Source organism: Mus caroli, unplaced genomic scaffold (genome assembly GCF_978045245.1).
Source record: "Mus caroli unplaced genomic scaffold, Mus_caroli_1 scaffold_4, whole genome shotgun sequence".
NCBI lineage: Eukaryota > Metazoa > Chordata > Mammalia > Rodentia > Muridae > Mus > Mus caroli.
Window position 1 is genome coordinate 122154018 of NW_028227259.1, and position 24043 is coordinate 122178060.

General features: G+C 50.0%; 1 protein-coding gene and 1 non-coding gene across 3 annotated transcripts in view; one reads left to right on the forward strand and one right to left on the reverse strand.

Moving 5' to 3' along the window:
• Positions 1-11690: 11690 nt before the first annotated feature.
• Positions 11691-11792, reverse strand: LOC115031161 (U6 spliceosomal RNA). The gene has a single exon (XR_003836784.1). It is a non-coding gene; the product is annotated as a U6 spliceosomal RNA (small nuclear RNA).
• Positions 11793-11992: 200 nt separating this feature from the next.
• Fbxo21 (F-box protein 21) overlaps positions 11993-24043 on the forward strand; it is a 32921-nt gene continuing 20870 nt past the window's right edge. For both annotated transcript variants that reach the window (XM_021162088.2, XM_021162089.2), the window contains exons 1-4: positions 11993-12270; positions 13089-13224; positions 15154-15248; positions 21566-21687. In XM_021162088.2, coding sequence (XP_021017747.1) covers positions 12032-12270; positions 13089-13224; positions 15154-15248; positions 21566-21687 — 592 coding nt within the window. In that variant the 5' untranslated portion in view covers positions 11993-12031. The remainder of the gene's footprint in view (positions 12271-13088; positions 13225-15153; positions 15249-21565; positions 21688-24043) is intronic.

The following is a 24043-nucleotide window of genomic DNA, read 5'->3' on the forward strand; positions in this document are numbered from 1 at the left end:
CTCATGGAAGAGAGTTGCAGCTGGGCTTATGAACTACTGACCTTCCCTCATGCCAGGAGGGGATGGGAAGAGTCATAAGACCCTCACCTGAGTAGCCACCTAGCCCTCCAACCAGTTGTAGGCAATTCTGCCCAGCCGGGGAGCAGCCTGCATCTGGGGAGAGGCTAGAGTATATAGGTAGAGAAGGAGGTGGGGGAGGGGTCCAGCTATGCAGCCACTATGGCTTCATTGTCTATGCTGGATGCCAGGTGCAAACCTCACCCACTGATCTGTAGGTCAGTCCCAGACTCCCAGGTTCTCCCGTGGAGTAGACATTTGATTTGTCATTCAAACCGGGGAAAGGAAGCAGATGTTATTTAAGTTCCCCCAGTCCAGAGAGAAAATTCTCAGGACCAGCAGGACTGTGGGAGTCCTCTACAAGCTGGGAAAAGTCACAGGGCACTTATCCCACCATCCCAGAAGGAGTATGGCTTATCAGCACCCGTTTTTTTTTTTCAGTCCCATAAGACTTACTAGGGACTTGTAACTTCTAGAAGTGATAAGCGCTTTGTGGGAGATTTTTTTGTTTCTTTTTTTGTTGGCTTGTTTCTCTTTGAGATAAGTTCTCCCTCTCCATCCTCCCTGGTTGGCTTGGAACCCGATAGGTACACCAGGCTGGCCTTGGGTTCACAAAGATCCGCTTGCCTCTGCCTCCTGGGGGCTGGGATTAAAGGTGTGCCCCACCCCATCCCCCACTCCGACCCCCACACCCTGCCATGATACATAGTTTTAAGCCTGTATGTGGATGCTGATTCTCTAAAGCCACATTAGAAAGCTAAAACAAACGTAGCTCGAGAGGGAGAGAGTAGAGTACTTTGCAAGCATGCCGAAGGTCCTGGGTTCCACAGTTAGACTGTAAAGAAAACGAAGGGAGAGGAAGAGAGAAGGAGGGAGAACGGACTGACCTTCTCTAGCTTCTGGAAGCTTCGGTAAATTCCTTGGCCCATGGCCAGCTGCACTCAAGCTGACTGTTTCTCAACACCAGCTATTCTCTGACCCTTCTCCCTCCCCCCTCCCCCCCACAAACATAAACCCCCTCCTCCTGGAGGACTGTGTAATGACACTGCCCCAGGCCACTCAGCATAAGGTCTGTCTAAAGCTTCCTGCCTCGCTCACACCTGAGAAGTCTCTTTTCACCTTTACAAGAGCAGACCTATTCATCAGCTGCCAGGGCTCATCATAGGGACCTGTTTGGGACCATTGTCCTGACCTCCACAACCCTCCAAGGACGCTAGTTCTTCTCAGATGTAATAATATAGTCCAACTGGTCACTTGTGGAAATTTTGATCCTCGCAGTCAGAATCTAGTGAGGAGACACTGGCCAGCAAGACTCATCTTCCAGGGAAAGGAGAGCAAAACCAATGGAGAAGACCTGCATGGGGTTAAATAAAATGGAGGGAGGATGCCAGCCTTAAGGTGACTTCAGGGACACTTGAGGAAGGTGAGGAAGGGAAAAGCCAGGCTGGCTGGACCAGCCACGTAGCTCTCTAGATCCGAGGAGGCCCTCAAATCCCCCAACAGAACAGCTGACCAACGTTTTAAAAGATGGCCGTTTTAATTATGTGTGTGTCTTGTACCGGACTATCCTGGAAGCCAAAGGGCAGCCATCTTCAGGAGTTCCGCTGTGCCCTATCACTAAGAATCCTCCCCGCTGCCTTCCTGACTGTTCTCCTCTTGTATGAGGAACGGGGCAGGGAAGTCAAGGACTGGCACTTGTAGCCACACCCCCCAACCATGTGTATTCAGTTCTGCCCTAGTTGCAGCTGGCCCAAGCAGGGAGCTAGAATACAACAAGGAAGGGAGCTCTGGAAAGAGGCTCCGTCATCCTCTCTGGGTACAAGCTCTCTAGTGTGGCTGGTTTAAGCCCACGCATGCTTCTCACTTCATAAGAAAGGCTCCAGGCCTTGAGAGATGGCTCAGAGGTTAAGAACACTAACTGCTCTTCTGAAGGTCCTGAGTTCAAATCCCAGCAACCACATGGTGGCTCACAACCATCTGTAATGAGATGTAATGAGATCTGATGCCCTCTTCTGGGGTGTCTGAAGACAGCTACAGTGTCATATAATAAGTAAATAAATCTTTAAAAAAAAGAAAAAAGAAAGGGTCCGAAACCCACCGGTTCCCCATCTGGTGGAATCATGCCTCTTAGGACCTTAGGAGGAGAAAGATGCAGTGTTTACATCTTCCCTAGAGAAGGGATTTTAGCAACTGTGTGTGTGCACCTGAGCATAATGCCCCCAGAGGCCAGAAGAGAGCATCAGATCCCCAGCGCTAGAGTTACAGGTGGCTGTGACCTATCTGACATGGGTGCTAGGAACCCAAGTCAGGTCCTTTGCCAGAGCAGGTCCAGAGAGTGGTCTGTGGCAGCCATGACTTGGGTTTTTATTTGTTTTGTGCATGTGGGCCTTTTGTCTCATGTAAATCTGCAACACCTGAAGAAGCTATTGGAGAAAATAGGGCTACCAGTATAGACAGTCGTGAGTCTACGTATGGGTGCTGGGAGCTGAACCAGGTTCTCTGGAAGAGCAGCCAGTGCTCATAACTGTTGAGCCAGCTCTCCAGCAAAGATTTGTTGATTGGTTGATTAATTGATTGGCTGATTGATTGATTTCCATATGTATAAGGGCAATGATTTGGGTTTTAAATGAGTACTTTGATTAGGTAGACAGCAAACCACAATAAAATAATAAAGTGAGAGTGTGAACAAAATAGCAACAGGTGAGGCGCTCAAATCATCTGGCCGACATTAACTGGGGAAACTGAGGCTGCCGCTGGAGTTCCTGTTGGAGCTGTGTTTCGTAGCTGAGCTGAGCTGAGCTGAGCTGAGCTGAGCTGAGCTGAGCTGAGCTGAGCTGAGCTTCCAGCTTCTCTCTCCACCACAGGCATCTTTCTAGCATGAGCTCATCAGTGCTAACCTCTGGACGAAATGCTTTGCCTCCCGGACACAGCCCTCTTGCTCTTGGCCTGGTTTGCTGTTCTGTCCCCTCTGGGTCACAGAGTGAGGAAGGGTGAGCCCATCCCTAAGGGACCTCACAGGACCCTGGACAAAGACACTGCTTGAAGCAGAGGATCGGACCCTGTTTCCGGAGCCAGGTCTCCGTGAGCTCAGGCCACACGCAACAGCTGATCAACCAACGTACAGACATTACTCAGCCGCTGAGGTGTACGAAGGAGGTGAAAGGCAGGGGGCCTGTGGGTCAAAGGGCTTATCAGGGCTGAGATCGTGGGACAAGTGTTCTTGCACTCTGAGCAGGCTCTGCAGGGAAATGGGAGTGTCAGCAAAGGTCCCGGGCAGGAGAGGAGCTGGAATGTATTTCCGACACCATAGACCTAGTCTAAAGCTCCCTATATCTGGGGAGGCCCTAGGAGGAGGGGATCTACCACCCATGTTTTGTCAAATGGACATGTCGTTATACTGCCTTCTAAATATTTATGTTTATGTCACAGACTAGTATAGCTTCTGGCCTTGGTCCAAAGAGCCTCTTTTGGTAGTGTGGGACAGGCAGTCAAAGTGGAGCGCCTCATAACTGGCCAAAACAGGGAGGAGACGAGATTTCTGAGAGCTTAGCCCCAAACACGAGTCAGCAGTTTTGAAAAACAGTAGCCTTCCCAGTCTTTGAAAAGCCAACTAAACAACTGTTATCTGAGCTGTTTTTGGGAGAAGAGCCAGCGGGTGGGGGGTGGCGTGTGTGTGTGGGGGGGGGGGGGTGGGGAAGACTAAAGATATGTAGCTCAGCCCTGTGACCTCTGATCCCTGCGACTTTTAAAGTTAACTAAAAGCAAGGGACTTCACAGAACACAGAGCTTGGGGCATATCCGGGTGTTTCCTCAGTCTCATGAGAAACCAGAGATTTGGGGCATCCCAGGGACCCTCCCCTGCCACCCCACACCTCCACAGTGACAGACCACTGCAAAACACCTTTTCTTTTTCTTTTTCTTTTTCTTTTTCTTTTTCTTTTTCTTTTTCTTTTTCTTTTTCTTTTTCTTTTTCTTTTTCTTTTTCTTTTTCTTTTTCTTTTTCCTTTTCCTTTTCCTTTTCCTTTTCCTTTTCCTTTTCCTTTTCTTTTTCTTTTTCTTTTTCTTTTTCTTTTTCTTTTTCTTTTTCTTTTGGCTGAGTCCAGCTCCTCTCCTGCCCTTCAGTGGCTGTCAGACTGTGGTAGCCAAGCAGGCCTGGTCCAATCAGGCTCAGGCCCCCCTGATCTGTAAAGTGGTGTTGCTTTTGTATGTAATCTGCACACAGCTTCCATGTATCTACTGTGTGTTGGGGGACAATAATAAAAGTCTAAACCAGGCAGTGGTGGCACACACCTCCCAACAGCACTTGGGAGGCAGAGGCAGGTGGATTTCTGAGTTTGAGAGCCAGCCTGGTCTACAGAATGAAGTTCCAGGACAGTCAGGGCTACACAGAGAAAGCTGTCTTAGAAAACAAACAAACAAACAAAACAAAACCAAAAAGTCCTGTTTTGTTTTTCAGACAGGGTCTCGATTAGCTAAGGCTAGCTTCAAACTTCACTGTGTAGCCAAAGATGACCTTAAACTCCTTGTCCTCCTGCCACCATCTCCTAAGTGCTAAAGTTACAGGCAAACACCAATATAACAGTTTACTCACTGCTGTGGGTAGAACCTAGGGCAGCGGTTCTGAACCTGTGGGTCATGACCATCAGCAAACACATATTTCTGAACATCTTAGGAACTAAGACACCTACCACTTGCTCAGTAGCAGTTGTGGAGTAGCAGTGAAAATACATTTATGGTTGGGGAGGGGGGTTCCTAAATCCATTGGAAATAATGTGTTTTCCGATGGTCACAACCCATAGGTTGAGAACCGCAGATCATGCACACTGGGCGAGCACTCTACCCACCGGGCCACATTCCAAGCCCATCTGTTGTTGGTATTCCTGTTTTAAAACCTGTTCTAGCTAAGTTGCCAGGCTGATCTTAAGTCCCATGAGTTTCTGGGATTACAGGCAAGTGCCACCACCTCTTAAAACCCTTTGACCATGGCTTGTTTTGCTGGTTGGTTGAATCCACAGTGTAGAGCCCACCCAGGACAACTGCATTTCTACTGAGGGGCTCTGTTGAAGGAGGTGTGGTTGAGCCCCAAGCCTCCCTCTACCTGGACTGTGGAGATTGTGTGCAAGATGAGCCAGTGCCCCCTAAGGCAATGCTGGTGAACTGACACAATATTTAAGGTTGATTAAACTTCAGTCTATAAGTGCATGTCTGTGTCAGGGTCTGTGTGCGTGAGGGCAGAGGGCAACAGATCTGGAGCTGGAGCTACAGGCTGCTGTGAACTGTCCTCATATAGGCAAGAGGTATTTATGTCTAAGCAGTCTGGGTCGAGATGTGATCCAGTCTGTCCCCACAGCGGGTCTGTTAAGCTGGCCAGACTGTGTGAAATCCCTTTGTGGGAGGGATTCTGTTCCTTCTATGGCTAGATCCAGGGTTTCAGCCTGTTCCTTCCCCCTGGAAAAGGGGGGTCACTTAAATTAAGTGAAGCTCGTTGTTTCCAAGACTCAGTGTGTGGAGGGAATTCCACAAGTGTCCTTATTTAGAACATCCCCCTACCCACTGGGATGGTTAAACCTCGGCAAACAGTCATGGAACTGAGCAGTTTAGCTAGACTGCAGGTATGTGGCATCTATTCATTGGTTGACTGATGAATAATTAATGGATCGATTGGTTGAAACGGACTTTCTATGTAGTCTCTGACTTTGCTGGAGGGTAATATGGAGACCAAGCTGGCCGAAAACTCACAGAGATCTTCCTGTCTCTTGCCTCCCTAGCGCTGGGATTAAAGATGTATATGCTAGCGTGTACATGTGTATGAGAGAGAGAGACAGACTGACAGACAGATGAGACATCATTTCTCATTTCTTTTTTCCCCCAGTGTTGAGATGAAACCCAGGACCTCTCTATAGTCTAAACAAGTGCCCTAGGATAGCCTCGCTTCTTTAAGCATTTTCCTATGAGATGTGTCCACACATATATAGTCTCTGTCCCTTTGATATGTAAAGCTTGCATGTGTGCTCTGTTTTTTTGTTTGTTTGTTTGTTTGTTTTTATCATGGGAAAGTAAACAAATGAGGTACTTTAACCACCGCCACTACAGTCCAGGGGCATTAAGAATATCCACCGCCCAGATTTTTCATCTCCGCCGTCAGAGAGTCAGCATCCATTAAGAAGTAATGGATCAGGAGAGATGGCTCAGCAGTTGGGAGCACTGGCTGCTCCTCCAGAGGTCCTGAGTTCAGTTCCCCTCGCCTACCTTAGAGCCTAACAACCACCTCTAACTCCAGTTCCGGGAGCACCAGACACACACGTGGCACACAGACGTACAAGGCAGAGGAGTCAAACATCCATATATATATAATAATGTAATTTTAATCTTTAAAAAAATATATATAGCTGGGTGTGGTAGCACATGCCTTCCATACCAGCCCTCGAGAGACAGAGGCTGGTGGATTTCTCTGAGTTTAAGGCCAGCCTGGTCTAACCCCCAACACCCCTGCAAAAAAAAGTGACCCACACTTTCCTCCTTCCCCTTGACCTTAATACCCTTGACCCTACATTCTCTTGGATTCATATTTCCTGAAAGTTTCCTGCCAGGGGATCACGTGGGATTTGCCCTCTTGCGTCTGTTTTCTGGGTCCCCCTTGAGGTAGTAGCATCAGCAGCAGAATTCCCTTTTTCACTTGCGGTTAGGAGGCATTCTGTTCACCTTCTCTTCAAGGCCTAAACACGTTTCTGGCCAGCATCATTAGCCAGGAATGTTTTTCTTCCGGGCCTGGGAACCATCTCCTTGAAAACATAAATACCGAAGAAGACAGTGTCCCTGCCTCCCTGTTACCAGATAGGAGTTGAGCTGGGCTCTTTGTTCCTAACTGTAACCACCTGTGCGATAGAGATTTGGAGAGTGTCAGTATTTCTTGAGGCGAAGGGCAGCTGGCCAGCTTGGTGCTTTCCCAGAAGACTAGGCCACTTTAGGAGGAAGGAGGAAGGGATAGGTCCCAAGGAACTATGGGAATAGGGAAAGGAAGCCGCGCTCTGTGAGGAGGGGGACAGAGCTTCCTGGACACAGAGTGGGGACTCACTTGCTGTCTATCCGCTTAGCACTCTTGGTCTGGTCATTACCATGCTGTCTCTGAGTGGCTCACTCTTTTTAATGTGCGTTCCATAACAAAACCACTGTATTCATTTGGAAAGGGCATTTTGGCTGCCAGACTTTTTTTTGTTTGTTTATTTTTTGTTTTTCCTCCCTGTCACCCCAATCATCCTCTTTGATAATCTCCGGTCATGGTCATCTATGATCAGGTGGCAGGTGGCTCGAGGAAGGGACTGTCCCTTCTGATGAGATCCCCTGATCAGCTCCCAGCTGCTGGAAGGATGGATGGAAATGGTTTTTCCAGATCTGAGCACCACCCGTGATGGTGGTGGTGGTGATGGTGGTGATGGTGGTGGTGGTGATGTGATGGTGATTAACCACAGTTTAGATCAGGGCCAGAGCTGGAGGAACAGTGTTCAGAGCCATAGAGGGGACCAGGCAGTGACTGAGGACATAGAGAGATGTGGTCTTTGGAGGTCAGGCTTTGAGAGTCTGGGCTGAAGCAGGGTATCCCCTTCTCTAAGAGCATTATGACTATACAGCTAGCTTCTCTTCCACCAGGGTGGGTCTTGAAGTGAGGCCCTCTATCCTACCTCAAATACAGGCATTCCCCAGCCACAACCCCTCTTGGCTGGATACAGTACTGCACAAGCCATGTGAATCTACTTACCCAATACCCCTACTGCCCCAGGAGGTGGTTAGACACTCTTCCCATTTTACAGATGGGGAAAAAAGTGAGCCTCAGAAAAGCTAGGGAGCTTCTTCTAGCCCCACAACTGGTTAGACTTGTAAGGTCTGTAGGAGTTCCATTTTTGTAGCTTTGATTAAAATGCTGTGATGAAAAGCAGCTTAGGGGAGAAAGGGTTTAACTGACAATTGTAGCTTATACTCTACCACAGGGAAGTCATAGCAATAAGAAGCTGAGACAGGGTGCTGGTGAGATGGCTCAGCAGGTAAGAGCACTGACTGTTCTTCTGAAGGTCCTGAGTTCAAATCCCAGCAACCACATGGTGGCTCACAACCACCGGTAATGAGATCTGACGCCCTCCTCTAGTGCTGTCTTAAGACAGCTAATACAGCGTACTTATGTATAATAATAAATAAATCTTTGGGCCAGAGCAAGCAGGGAGTGAGCAAGTGGAGTTGACTGGAGCAAGCAGAGGTCCTAAGTACAATTCCCAACAACCACATGAAGGCTCACAACCATCTATACAGCTACAGTGTACTCCTATACATAAAAATACAATAAATAAATCTTAAAAAAAAAAAAGCTGAGATAGCTAGCTACAGCACATCCATTATCAAAAGCAGAGAGGAGTGAATGTTTACGGGCTTGTGCTCAGCAAGATTTCAGGACACACACCCCCCTTGCCTAGGCATGGTGCCGCCCATAGTGGGCTGGGTCTTCTCATACCAGTTAACTACTTAAGGCAAACCCTTCTCCATCCAAGACATACCACAAGCCAACCTAGTGTAGACAATTCTTTACAGAGACTCCCCTCGCTAGTGAATCTAGGTCCTGATTACTTTGACAGTAAAAGCTAACTGTCACCCAGTCCATGGGTGATGATTATGAAGACTGCCACATGCAAGGTCTCTCTGCCAAGAAAGTGAGAATCCTAAAGAGACTCTTCAGGTCCTGAAGGGGCTTCAGACCAGAGGGGAAGACACATGCTTAGCAAATGGTTATAAATCAAGAGATTATCGCATTGAAAACACAGGGAAAGAGAGAAGGCAGCAATCAGAAACCAGGCTAAGCCCAGCAAACAGAAACGGGAGACTTGGCTGAATGTGGATCCTGAGCAACGGGATGCACCGGGGAGGATACCAGTGGGAGGAAGGAGACAGCAGCTATCTGGGACCCACTTGGACTGGAGGGGGAGAGAATGACGTAAGCCATGGACAGGCAACGACTGTCCCTTTGTAACAATGTTAGAGACTCAGAGTTATTTCTAAGGCCCGATAGAGGGTCACGGATAGCTTGGCAGGATCTGCTGAGAATTTCCCCAGGTTCTCACCCAGAGCAGTTCTTTACTATGCCCTTTGTATACAGCTGGTCTTTGTAACCTGACTCAGAATTCACTCTCCAGATTCAAGGACTCTGACTTTATGATATCCATATTCCCACAGTTCGGGGTCTGATGATGAGCTGAATTGGGTTTTGTTGGCTGGTTTTTTGTTTTTGTTTTTGTTTTCCTGAAGGATGGGGATTGCCAAGTAGGCAAAGGTGCTTGATGCTAAGCCTGGTGACCTGAGTTCCTTGCCCAGAACCTGTGTGATAGAAGCAGAGAACAGACTCCTGCAAGTTGCCCCCCTATGTCTATATTCACACCATGCACACAGGAGTGTGGAGAACTTTGGGGGCTACTTGGCAGGAATCTGACATTGGCCAAGGACAAGGAAATGGGCTTCAGGCAGGAATCTGACATTAAGCCATGACAAGGAAGTAAGCCCAGGCAGGAATCTAATTTTAGGGTAGAACAAAGAAGTAGGCTTCAGGCAAGAATCTGATTTTGGGCTAGGACAGGGAAGTAGGCTCAGAAATCTTGGTCATCCTGAAAAGCCCTTAGAAAAACAGTGGTCAAAGGAGTGATCACAGGACTTTGTTTATTGCCTTTGGGGGTGGGGGTGGGGAGGCAGAGACAGGGTTTCTCTGTGTAGCCCTGGCTGTCCTGGAACTCACTCTGTAGACCAGGCTGGCCTCGAACTAGAAATCTGCCTGCCTCTGTCTCCCAAGTGCTGGGATTAAAGGCGTGTGCCACCACGCCCAGCAAGGACAGTGCTTGTTCCTTGACTATTTGTGTTTATTGTACTGCTTGACCTTATTACTTGCATGGAATTAAAATTGTATAAAAGTGTATTGGGAAAAAAATAAACCCGTCTCAGCCTCAGAACTGGCTGGGGTCATGCTACAATGCTGTCTGTTTTTTTTCTTTTTAATCCTCACTCCTTCGCTGGAGAACCTGTTGACGGACTGAGCTGACTTGGTCACATGAGCATACAAAATAAATTAAAATGTAAATAAAAGTGCATCTAAAGATGAGACCCAAGCGAGATTCTCCTCTGACCTTCACTCACACGCACACACATATGCACACACATGCAGGCATACGTGCTCTCACACACACACATACACACACATGTGCACACACATGCAGTAAGAAAATAAAGGAGCCGGGCAGTGGTGGCACACGCCTTTAATCCCAACACTTGGGAGGCAGAGGCAGGCAGATTTCTGAGTTCGAGACCAGCCTGGTCTACCGAGTGAGTTTCAGGACAGCCAGAGCTACACAGAGAAACTCTGTCTTGAACCCCCACCCCCACCCCCACCCCCCCAAAAAAACAAAGACAATAAAGCAGGGGCAAGAAAACACACACACACACACTTGTGACACCATCTGCTTTAGGGGTTCAAATCCAGATTTGTGTTTCCTATGACTCAACCAGTGCTTTGGGTTTGTAAGCCTTGGTTTTCTTACCTATGGAGTGGGCATGCATATGGTAATTATTGTATTGCCAGAGAGGGCATATATGTCCCCCAAATCATGAAGGATTGTTGAGTGGAAGACAATTAAAAGCCGACACCATGAACACCTCTAAAATCACACTCGGCATTTTGGGAGGCAGAGTCAAAAGGATCAGCCCAGTCACACAGAGGACAGCTCCCATGATACTTCAACCTGCCTCAAATCAGGACATAGATTCAGGGGTTACTACTATTCTCCACACCATCATAGAGCTAGAAATAGGGGTCCCCCAAAAACAAATAGTATGCTTGCCTCAGTACCCAGTGGAGAGTGAGTCACCCGTGGAGAAGGCCAAATCACTTCCAGGAAGTGCTTGGTATAAGATAGCCATTTTCAACAGCTTAATTTTGGGACTATGGCATGGCTGTAAAGTGCATGGCTAACCCGCACCAAGCTCTGGGTTCCACCCCCGCACCACCACCTCTGTAGTACATCTTGGTGATGTATGCCTTTAATACAAGCTATGGGAGGTAAAGTCAGGGGGGCCAGAAATTCAAGGTCCTTCTCCAGTACATAATTCAAGACCAGAGTGGACTACATCAGACTCTGTCTCAAATTGCTTTTGAGATCGGATCTTAGTATAGATAGCCCAACTTTTGATCTGTGTGCCTCCATCTCCTGAGAGCTGGGAATTCTGAACTAAGCCACCATAGTCATCTTTAACTTTTAGTTATTGTCTGTGTGGACTCATGTCCCACCAAGAAGGTGAAGGCCAAAGGGCAACTTTTGTTTTGTTTTGTTTTGTTTTGTTTTTCAAGACAGGGTTTCTCTGTGTAGCCCTGGCTGTCCTGAAACTCACTCTGTAGACCAGGCTGGCCCCGAACTTGGAAATCCACCTGCTTCTGCCTACCAAGTGCTGGGATTAAAGGCGTGCGCCACCACTGCCCGGGCAACCTCGATATATTTATTTTCGAGACAGGGTTTCTCTGTGAATCCCTGGCTGTCATGGAACTGCTCTATAGCTAAGGCTAGCCTCGAACTCTTGAGATCTGCTTGCCTCCACCTTCCAAATGCTGGGATCAAAGGTGCCACCGCCTCCCCGAATTTGCGTGTCATCCTAGGCGCAGCAGCCATGCAAATCTCTGTATCGTTCCAGTTTTAGTATCTGCGCTGCCGAAGCACCCAGCTTTCATTTTTAAAAATGCCCCTGGGAGAATCAGGACGCGAAAGGACCATCTATCTCTGCAGCAGCAGCCAGCTCTCGCCTCTGGCTATTCCCGGTCGTCCAGGCGGAGTGGGCGGGACCCCTTGGCGTGGGCGGGGCGTTCCCAGCCACGCCCCCGAGGGCGTGGTACGGCTTCTTAGGCTCCTATCGCGCGCGCGCCCGCCCGCACAGCGGCCCCCTCAGGTACGCGGACAAGATGGCGTCGGTAGCGGGGGACAGCGCTATGGAGGTGGTGCCGGCGCTGGCCGAGGAGGCCGCGGCCGAGGCGACAGGCCCCAGCTGCCTGGTGCAGCTGCCGGGCGAGGTGCTGGAGTACATCCTGTGCAGCGGCTCGCTCACGGCGCTGGACATCGGCCGCGTGTCCAGCACCTGCCGCCGCCTGCGCGAGGTGTGCCAGAGCAGCGGGCAGGTGTGGAAGGAGCAGTTCCGGGTGAGGTGAGCGAGCATCCCGTCCCCGGGACCCGCAGAGCCCCTCGGCGCCGGGGCCTCGCGTGGGGCCCCACCCCGCCACCCTCCCGGCCTCCGGGCCGCGCGCCGCCCTCTTCCCGCGGCCGCAGACAAAGGCCTGCCTGCAGCCCGGGGGGCCCCCTCCGGAGCTCCGATGGGGTCGCGGCAGCCGCCCGAGGCCGGGCCTCCGGAGCGCTCGGCCCCGGGGGGCTGCGGCCTTCACGCGCCTCACGGCTGCGGGAGGAGGCGCATCTTTTGTGGCCGCTGCAGGATGTTGACGTGCAAGCAAGGCAGCGGTGCGTGCATTCCTGGCTAGCTCGTTAGGATGCCGGCATCGGACCTGCCAGTCCAGCTCGTGACCTTGGGGGTGGAGGGGGTGATGTCGGTCCACCTCCCTTCTCCAGAGCCTGGGTCTCCTGGTCGGTGATGAGACCCCCCTCCTTTTTTTTTTTTTTTTTTTTTGCATTATGAGGAATCAAATAAGATGCGGCCCGGGTTTGCAGGGCCTGGTGCTGAGGGAGGCGCGCCATCCACACGAACCGTTAGCATCACTGTGATTGTGGCCAGCGCAGAGATGGGGGGCGGAGGGGAGGCGGCGGCTACTGGTGGTAGAAACGCTGCCTTTCGTGTCGCCACGCCAAGGTCACTGCATCTGAGTAGTGAGGGAATGCATGCATATGCTATGATTATTGCAACTAGAGCCTCTGCCAAGTCCCCCCCCCCCTTGCCCGCAGACTCCTCCGTGGTTTTTTGCAGTCTCTGCGGAGCTGAGAAAGGGTGTTTTCTCTCCCCCCCACCCCCCATAGGTGGCCCTCCCTGATGAAGCACTACAGCCCCACCGACTACGTCAATTGGTTAGAGGAATATAAAGTTCGGCAGAAAGCTGGGTTAGAAGCCCGGAAGATTGTAGCCTCCTTCTCCAAGCGGTTCTTTTCAGAGCACGTAAGCATCAGGCTTGGTCATGCTCTGTGTGTGTGTGTGTGTGTGTGTGTGTGTGTGTGTGTGTGTTCGTTCGTGCGCGCACGCGCTTGTTCGTGTGCGCCTGCCATAGCTTTTCAGCTCTTGTTCCTATTTCCCTTTTCACTGCTCACACAATCCTTTGCTTGCATGCTTGTAAGAGTCATTGTGTCCCCTCTCCTCCAGTCCAACAACACGGAACCATTTGTCCCTGCTAGCCCTACTTTTTTTTTAAAGCCAGAGGGAGTGGGGTGTTGAGGAGCGGAGAGGGACACAGGGCGGTGTCCACTAGGTCCAGAGAAGCCTTACTCTTTGAGACTGTTAGGCGCTTTGTGCACTGTCAACCTCTCGGTGCCTGCTTCCCAGGAAGGCTGCAGAAGTACATGCCGTGCAGGGAACTGCCTTATTAAGGAACCAAGGTTAAAAGCTGCCTATAGTTGCTCCTAGCAGTTGAGCATTTCTGTTATCACTGTGGCTCTTTGTTCCGAGAGAGGAGGTTCACTATACGGCCCAGGCTGGTCTTGAACTCCTGTCCAGGCTCCTGAGGGCTGTGATTCCCAGGAGGCAGCCTCAAGCCTGGCTCGAGTGGTGTGTCGCTTTTCTGTAAGGGCTGAGATGTGTGCTTCTTTTCCGGTTCGGAGTTAGTCGTTGTTTTTCTCCCTTGTCCAGAAATGTCCCATGGAAATCGGTGTCTGTTCCATTCACTACTTTTTGTAGGGCTAGGGAATTGTCCCCTCTCATATTTCCAGTCCCTGCAGATTGTGAGTCGACCAGTGTAGCTGACAATGCTTGTTTAGTTCTTCTATTTTGGTGAAGGTTATTTTCTGAAGGTTAGTTCTGATTTCCCACTCTGCTGTTAGAGGAGTTTATGAGCAGCGTTTTCAAGGCGTTTCAAGTTTTGAAAGGGCAGATCTGAACTTTGAACACATTTTTAACTCAGTCCCCAATGGGAACTACAAATAGACATCCCCCAATTTGTTTATAGAAATGCTTGTTAACGGCAGAATGAACCAAGGTTTGGTTCAGTCTGGAACAGTGTCCCAGCCAGTCAGTAATCACAAGTGTTCAGTCCTGGCTTAAATGTGCACACACACAGGTGTTTTGATGCGGGGCCTGTGGGATACAGTTAGTCACAAACCACTGGTTCACAGGCTCTCCTTGGGATCCACCTGGAGCTGTGTGTGCTTTTCTCTAATAATGATGGATCGGTGAACTCTACCCCCCCCCTTCCCTGTGTCACTGCTTACTTAATTAGAACGTGTGGTGGACTTTGAACGCAGCAGGGCACACTTAGAGGTGGATGCATAGATGGGTGATCAATTTGGCACAGCACACTGGTTTTCTTGTTTTCTCCACGTGCACACAAATCAACCTGAAACACTGGCTGCTTTCAAGAGGGAAACTGGGGAAAATCCCAGGACGTTAACCCAAGAGTCTTAATGGACCACCACTTCAGCACATATACCACCCACTTAACACACATCTATCTCCTCAGCGGGCTCGGAAACTCGGACTGTGTGAGTGTGAGGCTGTAGCCACGGGCGCCAGGTCTGAATGTGCCATGGCTGCCATGTTGGTTGCTTTCTGCCCTGGAGGCCCTAGGAGGCTGTGTATAAGAGCCGCTGTCAGCCCGGCGTGGTGGCGCACGCCTTTAATCCCAGCACTCGGGAGGCAGAGGCAGGCGGATTTCTGAGTTCGAGGCCAGCCTGGTCTACAAAGTGAGTTCCAGGACAGCCAGAGCTATACAGAGAAACCCTGTCTCGAAAAACCAAAAAAAACAAACAACAAAAAAAAAAGAGCCGCTGTCACTGCTCTATGTGTGGCCTCCCTCCCTTGGGACTCTCAGATATGTGTCTGCCAGGGTCAGCCATGCTAACTCATGATTGAGGCCTCCTGTGTGTGTCTTCTCCATAGGTCCCCTGTAACGGCTTCAGTGACATTGAGAACCTTGAGGGCCCAGAGATCTTTTTTGAGGATGAGCTGGTGTGTATCCTAAACATGGAAGGAAGGTAAGGCACAGCTTCCCTGGGCTCGCCACCGGGATAACTGCAGAGGGAATTGCTGTGGGGCGTGTGTGTGTGTGTGTGTGTGTGTGTGTGTGTGTGAGAGAGAGAGAGAGAGAGAGATATCTCGCAAGCTAGCTAGCCGCGGTGTTTCCAGATACTTTATATTATGCCACAGTTATGCTCTGAAAAGCTTTGTGTACGCCTGCTCTCGGGGTGGACAGTTGACAGGTGGCTCACCCCTGAAGTCCCAGTGCTCAGGAGGTCGGGGCAGGAGAAGCGGCAACTTTGAGAGAGAGCTGCATAGTGAGTTTCAGAACATCCTGGGATACAGAGCGAGACCTGGTCTCAATAAAGTCTTTTGAAAAAAAAAATGTCAGGGGAGCAGGGGAGACAGTCAGTGAAGACCCAAATCTGAGCTCCCGTGTCATACGATGGCCATTCTAGTGCTGGCCTTGATAGCCACCAGCTTAGGCACACAGAGAGTACCAAACTCCAGCAAGAGATTGTCTCTAAAGCTAGTGCGTACGACTCGTGAGGAATGAGACCTTTGATCGACCGCGGGCCTCCATATATGCTCACGTGTGGTTTTACTGAGCACGGGAAGACCTCTCTTCTTGTAGGTATCTAAATAGTAACTCCCTACATGCACTTAGCGATGGGGGCCCATTTAAGGGGCAGGGGAAGGTGAGCCTGTGTTCTCCGCAGACACACTTCTGATTAAGAAGAGCCCCTTGCGGGCTAGAGAGACAGACAGCTCAGTATGAACTGCTCCGCTTGGACATAGGACCTGACTTCAGTTCCCAGCACTCACATTGGGTGGCTCCCAGCGCCAATAACACCAGTGCCACAGAATCTGAACCCTCTTTTGACCTTCTCGGTGCAGCCATGGACATATCATCGCTTAACATAAAAATGACCCCTTATCTCTTACTGTTGTTTCAAATGGGTCTGTTTTGTATTTTCTGCCAAAAGCTTCATTTCCAGTACCCTGGTGACTTGCCTTGCAGCCTAACCTCCTGTGGGAGAGACCTTCTATTCTAAAAGTTGGAGATAAAGATGAATGTCCGGACCCAGGGACAGTGTTTCGGGGGTGAAGGGGGAAGTAAGAGGTGAAGTGCCACCATTCAGTGCCTGGGAGCTTCCCCGGACCTGCGAACCTGTCTGTGTGTAGGTTTATATGTATGTACGCTGGAGTGTGCACTGATAGGATCGTGTGGCCTTGTAATGGCCATTAGGCATGGCATGTGTGCAGTGTGGTTTGGTGGCTTTAGTTTGTTAGAGGTGAACTTTTTTTCTTATTTGCACTCTTACCCTGTCCTTCCCACTTCCTGCTTTTATGTTGACCTTTCCTGACTCCAGCCCCGTGGCTTTGCTTGTGTACTGTTGAATGTCAAAGCCAGGGCCAAGTGATCACTCTGGCCCTGAACTCTTGGCCTCACCTGCTTGCTTGCTTGTTTGTTTGTTTAATGTTCACTGGCATTTAACCTGCATGTGTGTGTCAGATCCCCCAGAGCTTGAGTTACAGTTACGGGCCGCTATGTGGATGGTAGGAATCGAACCCAGGTCCTCTGGAAGAGCAGCCAGTGCTCTTAACTGCTGAGTCATCTGTCTGGCCCCACCTGTGTGGTTTTTGATAGTGACCTGCTTTGGCTTGTTTTATCCTAACCACATGATAAGGTGGAGAGGGATTGTTGTTTGGCAAAATAGGGGCTGTGTGAGAAGCAGTCCCTTCTCTACTTTTCTCAGCGTTACCCCAAGAGGGTAACGAGGGTAACTGTCCCAGTCGGCTGTTAATGGAGGAGGTCCCTTAGGTAACAGCTACCCTCTGTCTTCCTGGGTCTCCCTGGCTGGCAGACAGCTGCTTGCAGTGGCTACAGTGGCTACTCTCTAGGCTTAAGTTCTTGGCCCTGTGGGTTGGGAATAAGTTTCCTTGGTCAGAGTGTTGCAGTGTGTTGAGAAATGTGTAAAAACTTATCACAAAGATGTTGGTTTTCCCCAGATTAATACCCAGTGGTGTTCCAGGAGACACAAAGAGGCAACCAAAGTAGGAGTGAGAAGGTCTTTATGTGTTCAGTTGTTTTTCCAACTGGATAATGCTGTCATTTAATAAGTACAGAAAAGTTAATCTACAAGAAGAGCCAGGGGAAAAAGTGTTTAAATAAGTGTCACGGGACGTGTGCACTGTGAGTTAGTGGGGCAGACTGTGAGGGAGCTTGTGATCTGACCAGAGCTATGTGGAGACAGCCCTGAGCAGAGGGATGGAGGAGAGGACCCCGGTAGGAGAGGGAGGCAAACTGTCGAGTAGAGAGTACTGCCTGGAACAGGGTACACAGCTGGAATCTGGCAGTCAGCCTTCCACTCAAAATGTACTTGTGGAGAGTGAGCAGCTGACACTGTAACTCTGGCTGCCAGGCCAGCTGGGAAGCCATGAGTGCTTTTCAGAGGCTGCCATGACAGGAAAATGGAGAGTGACTCTGCCTGGCCCATTGACCATCGTGGGAGACACCTTGGAATTCACTCTCCCGAGGAATGTTACAATCTGGGACTAGTTAGGTCATCAGGAAAACTGAAAGTGTATAGCCTGGAGAGTCTGTGTTGGTAGCTCAAAACAAGGTTGAAACAGCATTACCCTTGGTGGGACTCACGTGTAATGACAAGGAATGTTGTGCCTCTTAGAATGTTTGGAGTGGCCAGTCTGCACGGTCTACACGGTAACCCTGTTTGCATGCACAGTGGGGAGCGAGCAGTTTCCATAGATACTCAAGTGCCCCTCTCTGAGTTTGGGGTGACTGCACCTGTGTTGTTCTGTGGTCTGCAAAAAGCACAGCCTGCAGGAATAATTTACCACAGAGCTTGTGTTGTGCCTGAGAAAGTGGCTTGAGTGGCCAGTGCCCAGCGAGACACTTGTAAAAAAGTTACTGGATCTTAGAATCAGAAAGGGCCTTTGGGTATCCAGGCAAAATAGATGGAAGTTACTTCTATGCAAAAGAATGACTGTATCCTCAGACTTCAACACCAGCACTTTCTGCCAGAGGAAAAAGTTACTCCAAGATGTAAAGAAAATGCCAGCCAACGATTTTTATATCCAGCTGAATTGACTTCCAAGTCTAAAGGCCAAAGACAAACTTGTCAACTTGGAAGAAAGCAGACTTTGGGCTCTTTCTGACACTTCTGCTAGAAATGGAGTTTAAAACTCAAAACCACAGAGGTAGTCTGACTCAAGCCTACCAGTGAGCACTAAATGTATTTACCTTGATCTCCTGAATGCAAATGCAACCTACCCAGGAGACAGTGCTGTGTGTGTGGTTAGGGCAGCAGCCCTGACTAAGGCAGGAGTCACTAGCTGGAAGAACACTGAGCCAGTTCAACACATGAAGATGCTTGCTGAGGGAGGGCCTGAGTGCCATCCCTGGCATCCACACACTGGATCCTGCAAGTTGTCTTCTGACAATCCCATATGCCTCATGGTGTGCATTCACACACGACTCACACACTTGTCCACACAATAACAAACCTAAATGTATCTTTAATAAGAAAGGGAATTGAGCGGTGATGGTGGGAAGATCATACGCAGAATAGCCAGCGGCTTTCATACTCGGGCAAATGTCAGGACAACTGCTCCTTACCCTGAGGCCAGGCTGTGTGTAAGATGAAAGTGTGTAGTGAAGCCAGTGAGTGGCCATCCTGTTAGCTCATGTTGTGAGGGTAGAGTTGTTCAGGAGTACAGATACATGCAGGAGGCAAAAGGAGGTCAAAGCTTTTACCTCTGAATTTGAATTGACAGTGTCCGTGCGAACCCATGACCAGTGGAGTAGATATGGCCGTCCCGCTTGCTTCCCCAAATTAGGCCAGGGTCATGGAGACATGGCTGCTTCTCAGGCCTGTGTCAGAAATGTACAAGATGAGCCCAGAGTTTCTTGGCACTTTAGAGCCAAGTCAGCAAGACTGCCGTCAGCCCCTCACTTCAGTGTGGGGCCTGTGTGAGGCCTCCGTGGGCTAAAGGTGTGGCAGGGTGCAGCAGACAGTCTTTGAGACCATTACTCAGGCATTGAAGGAGAATGGGGATGCAGCACTGAGAAAATGAGCAAAAGGGATAGTCTGAGCACTCACACCGTCAGGAACTGAGGAATGGGAGGAGCCCGCAGCCAGCCTCACTGATTAACTTGGCAGGGCTGGTTCAGTTAGACCTGGGCAGTGAGCAGCAGTGGCCACTGGTCTCAGAGAAGGGCACAGCCAGGCCTTGCCACCGCCTCCATCCGACTTTTCTCTTTTTTCTTACTGCAGTCAGTCCCACTGTGTGGTCCAGGGTGGCCTCGCTTGCAGCCCCTCTCTGCCTCTGCCCCCTGAGAGGATCTTTTTTTCTTGTGGTGCTGAGGCTAGAAGGCTGGAGGAGCATGCATCTACAACAGCTCTGCACCCACAGATGGCTTTTGATGGAAGGCTCCACCACCTCCTTGGGTCGCAGATTTAGGTGCCACATACCTGGCATCCAAATCTCATGGAGCCTGTCCAGCCAATTTGTTGTGTATTTATTTTGTGTTATTGTTCGTCTTGTTCATCAGTGTATACTCAGGCTCTCATGCCCTGTGCATGAGGTGGTCAAAGGGTAGCTTATAGCAATTGGCTTTTTTTCAAAGGATGGATTGTGGTGATCAAAACTCAGGCTTGGTACCTTTCTTGCCAGCTTCTCCATCTACTTTCTAATAAGAAATTCAGAGCAAGCTAAAGCTTATGTGAATGTACTTCAAATGATGGGAAGTTGCCGTTTGGAGTGGGGAAACAGCGAGGGGCCCTTGAACAGTTTAGAGTGTGTGTTGGTGGTCACACTGGAGCAGTGGTTCTCAACTTGGGCGTGTAAAGACCCCTTTGGACTTCAAATGAAACTTTCATAGGGGTCACATACCAGGTAACCTTTACATCAGATATTTATTTGTATTACGATTCATAACAGTAGCAAAATAACAGTTATGAAGTAACAATGAGAATAATTTTATGATTGGGGGTAACCACAACATGAGGGTTGAGAGCCACTGCTCCAGAGAGATGCGGGAAATGGCCACAGAGGCATGAAGTGTGACTGGTATGATGTCCCAAAGTCTGAGCGGTGGATATGGTGTTTGTTTCTTTTGTTTGTTGAAGAGGACTTTCTCCAACAGAGGTTAAAGAAAAGGTGGAACAGACAGCTCTGTGGACTGTCACTGACCCTCTGTAGATGGAGAGTCTTCTACTGCTTCTTAGAGGCTACCCCACACGGTAATCCCGCCTCCCACTTGAGGACCTTGCATTTGGGAGACCTGACGTGCTCTGTGCATGAGTTTCTACACACATGAGTTTCTGCACGTCCTCAGCGCACTGGGTGTTACTGTGAGCACTGGAGATACCACCGTGAACAGCCCCAAATCTCTGCCTTCACAAGCTCCTAGGTAGCAATAAAACACCTAAGATGTTTATCATGACAGGAAGTGGGATGCCCAAGGGGAGAATGCAGTGTGAATTAGAGTGTGAGGGCTTATCGGGCAGCTTTAAGGTAGGATGGGGGGCCTGACTCCAGCTCTGAACAGATTGCAGGTGTCCTTCCGGGCAAGTAACATTCCACTGAGGAATAAAAATGCCAGGTGACACAGCCAAGTACAGGGCTGCAGCAGGAGCAGGTGGAACTGAGATGTAGGGGCAAGGGGGTGTGGCACAGGGACATTACCTTTTCACTAGAAGGTGGGCTTTGCGTGTGAGGAGGTGGGAACAGTGGAGAACTGAGGCAGAGCCATGCTTTTGTGGAGGAGCGCATCACTAGGACCTTGGACTGCTGTGTCAAAGGATGAGAAGGGAGAGTGTGGAAGCAGGAGCCAGCCAGGCAAGAGGAGGGGAGCGAGACACCTACAGAGGGTGGGCTAGCTTGCCAAGTTGGTGACAGATACTCATGAGAGGGTGTTGGGAGAGGGGGCGGGCCAGAGGGCTGACGGCTCACTGTGTCTCAAGAGAGGTGCTGAGAAGGAAGGCTTGTGATGGCCCAGTTATCCAGGCAGGTGCAGAGTAACAGTTGAGGGTGCAGGTTGGCATACTTCTGGAGGGTGGTCAGTGTGGATGGACCTGAAGCCATAGGGCTGGAAGGACTCCCGAGTGTGGGAAGCAGGCCTGGGACCTGGGAACGACACAGTGTGCTCACTTCCCAGGATTCCTTTCTCCAGAGATGCAGAGGGTATGGTGAACGGTCAGTTGGGGGCAGGTGTGGTCTGTTGTCTTTGTCCTGTAAAGTGCAGTATGGGATGTGAGGTGATGCTGGACAACTGAGGTTCTTAGTGGCTTGTCTGATTGTTTTCCAGGAAAGCTTTGACCTGGAAATACTACGCAAAGAAAATTCTCTACTACCTGCGGCAGCAGAAAATCCTCAATAACCTCAAGGCGTTCCTGCAGCAGCCCGACGACTACGAGTCCTATCTCGAAGGTAGGTCTGTCTGCCTGCCGGTGGGTGGGGGCTTTGCAGCTGAGCAGCCTTTAAGAGCCCACAGCAACTGTCCCTCCAGACAGGGGAAAAGAAAGCTGTGCTAGTGGGCTTCAGAAGAGGCGGGCAGCACTCAAAGTGACAGTGAGGGCTGGTCGCTCAGTAGGGAAAGTACTTGCCACACAGCTATGAGGAATTGATTTCAGTCCCCAGAACCAGTGTGGAAAGCCAGACTTGGTGCACACTTGTAACCTTAGCACTGGAGAGAGGGAGACAGGGGACTCTTACAGTTCCCTGGCCAGTGAGCTTGGCAAAAACAAGGTGAACCGCTTCCAAGAATGATGCTCAGGTTGACCTCTGACCTCAGCACACAAGCACACATGAGCCTGCAGATTGACCTTTGGCTAGTGAGATCGGTTCTTGCTGTTCAGAGTTGTAACTTCAGATATCAGCTTGCCCATATTTACCTGTGTCCCCTGAAGCAGTTGGGGATTAGTGAGGATAGGCAGCTCCCGGGGGGAGGTGTGGTTCAAGTGGGAGGGAAGGGGGGCCATTGAGGTGGCCCCTGCCCTGTGACAGGAGAGACTGGGTTCTTAGGGGAACAGTAAGAAAATAAGACTTGGCTTTTTAAACATTGTATTAATTCTTGGGTAGAAGGCCTCCTAGGCGATGATTGTGAAGTGTGTGCTTATGCACCCTCCCTGCTCCTGGGGGGTCACCATATGGGTGACTTTCCCCTCTGATGTTCTAGGTCACATCCTACCCGTTACGGTTCTCCAGTCTCTCAGCTGGACTCTGAGGGATCCTGGCTTTCCCTGGGTGTCACTGCCTGCTGCCCTCCAGTAAGCCAGCCTGCCTGACCTGCTTGGTTGGTTCCCAGGCCCTCTGTGGTCTGAACCTTCCCTAACTTTGAACCTTTCCACACTGTGCTCCAGAGTCCTGCTCCTGTATCCAGGCCTTTGCCTGGCTGCTGTCTAGAGATGGATGCTTGTCTTGACTTCCTCCTGATGACAGCCCTCTTCCCTCAGCCCCTCAGCCCTTAGCTCAGGGTTCACTTCTCTGAGTTTCCGCTGACTCCAAGCAGAGCTCACCGGCCTCAACAGCCACAGTGGGTGTCACACCCCATCTGTGTTAAAAGTATTCATTGCATTTCTTTGCATTTTGTTTTATTTTGTCTATTTTAGACAGAGCACAGCCTAGCCATCAGCTTGTCTTCTTGTGAGTGCTAGGTGTGCCCAGCCCTTGTAAGCAGGGTTGTTATGTTGCAGGCCCTGGAGTAAAGATCCCCACAGCTCAGTGTTAACTGTGTGAGGCTCGGTTGTTCTCTCAAAGGAGCTGAAAACTCTTGTAGTAAAATGAAAAAAAAAAAAAAAGTCATAGCCCTCCTCCTGTCTGCTGTTGCACTTGCTGGAGCTGGGAATTAGGCTGTCTTTTGAGGTGTTTGATGTTTCTTTTGTTTGAGGCAGAGTCTCACTATGTGGCTTGGCTGCTAAGACAGAGATGCCTCTGCTTCTGCCTCTGTCCCCTGAGTGCTAGGATTAAAGGTGTGTCCCGTTACACCAGCCTTCAGCTTATTTAAGTGTTCAGCATAGTGAGGCAGTCTTTGTGATCTGTAGATTATATATAAAAGATAAATGATTGTCAATACATTTTCAAATACAAAATGACAGTTTTCACCGTCCACCCAAGTAACTAGTTAGGCAGTAGCCACTGAGTGGCTGGCAGTGGCTGGTGGGGGTGCTGGCTCCAGAGCCTCACCCTGACTAGACTCCTGTAGCCAGCCACTGAAGAAGCCAGGGCAGGTGGCTCACAGTGGCTGAGCCCCAAGTGAGTTCTCCCACACTCAGGCAGCACAGGACCTGCAGCCTCTTCCAGGAGTCCAGTTGCCCTCAACTGCCTTCAGCTTCTTGGAGGGTTGGTAGGAACAGCAAGATCCTGGGCGAGTCTACACTCTCTTGAATTCAAAGGGAACTGGAAGGCTTTCAAATAGAAATATGCTGCAACCAAGTTCTGGTTTAGGCATGGTGTGAGGTTGGCTGAGGCCAGCGATGAACCTCTGGCCCTGCTCTGTGGACCAGCAAGGGCTCCTTCTCTGTCCTGAGGAGGTCTTTACACTGTGACTCTTCAGCCATGGGAGGTGTGATTGGTTGGAATGGTCTGTCCGCCACTCCTGCTTTCAGATTAGTTGGGAGGAAGTGCCTCAAAGTGAGCCTTTCCTGCGGTTGGGTTCTGAACTCAGGAGTGTGGAGGAGAGCGGTGGCCCGAGGGCACTCTTGTGGCATTTGGCTGTCCTTCTAAGAGGATGTGGGAACGTGTATTTCTGCTCTCTGAATCATGACCTCCAAAAGAAGTGGTTGGT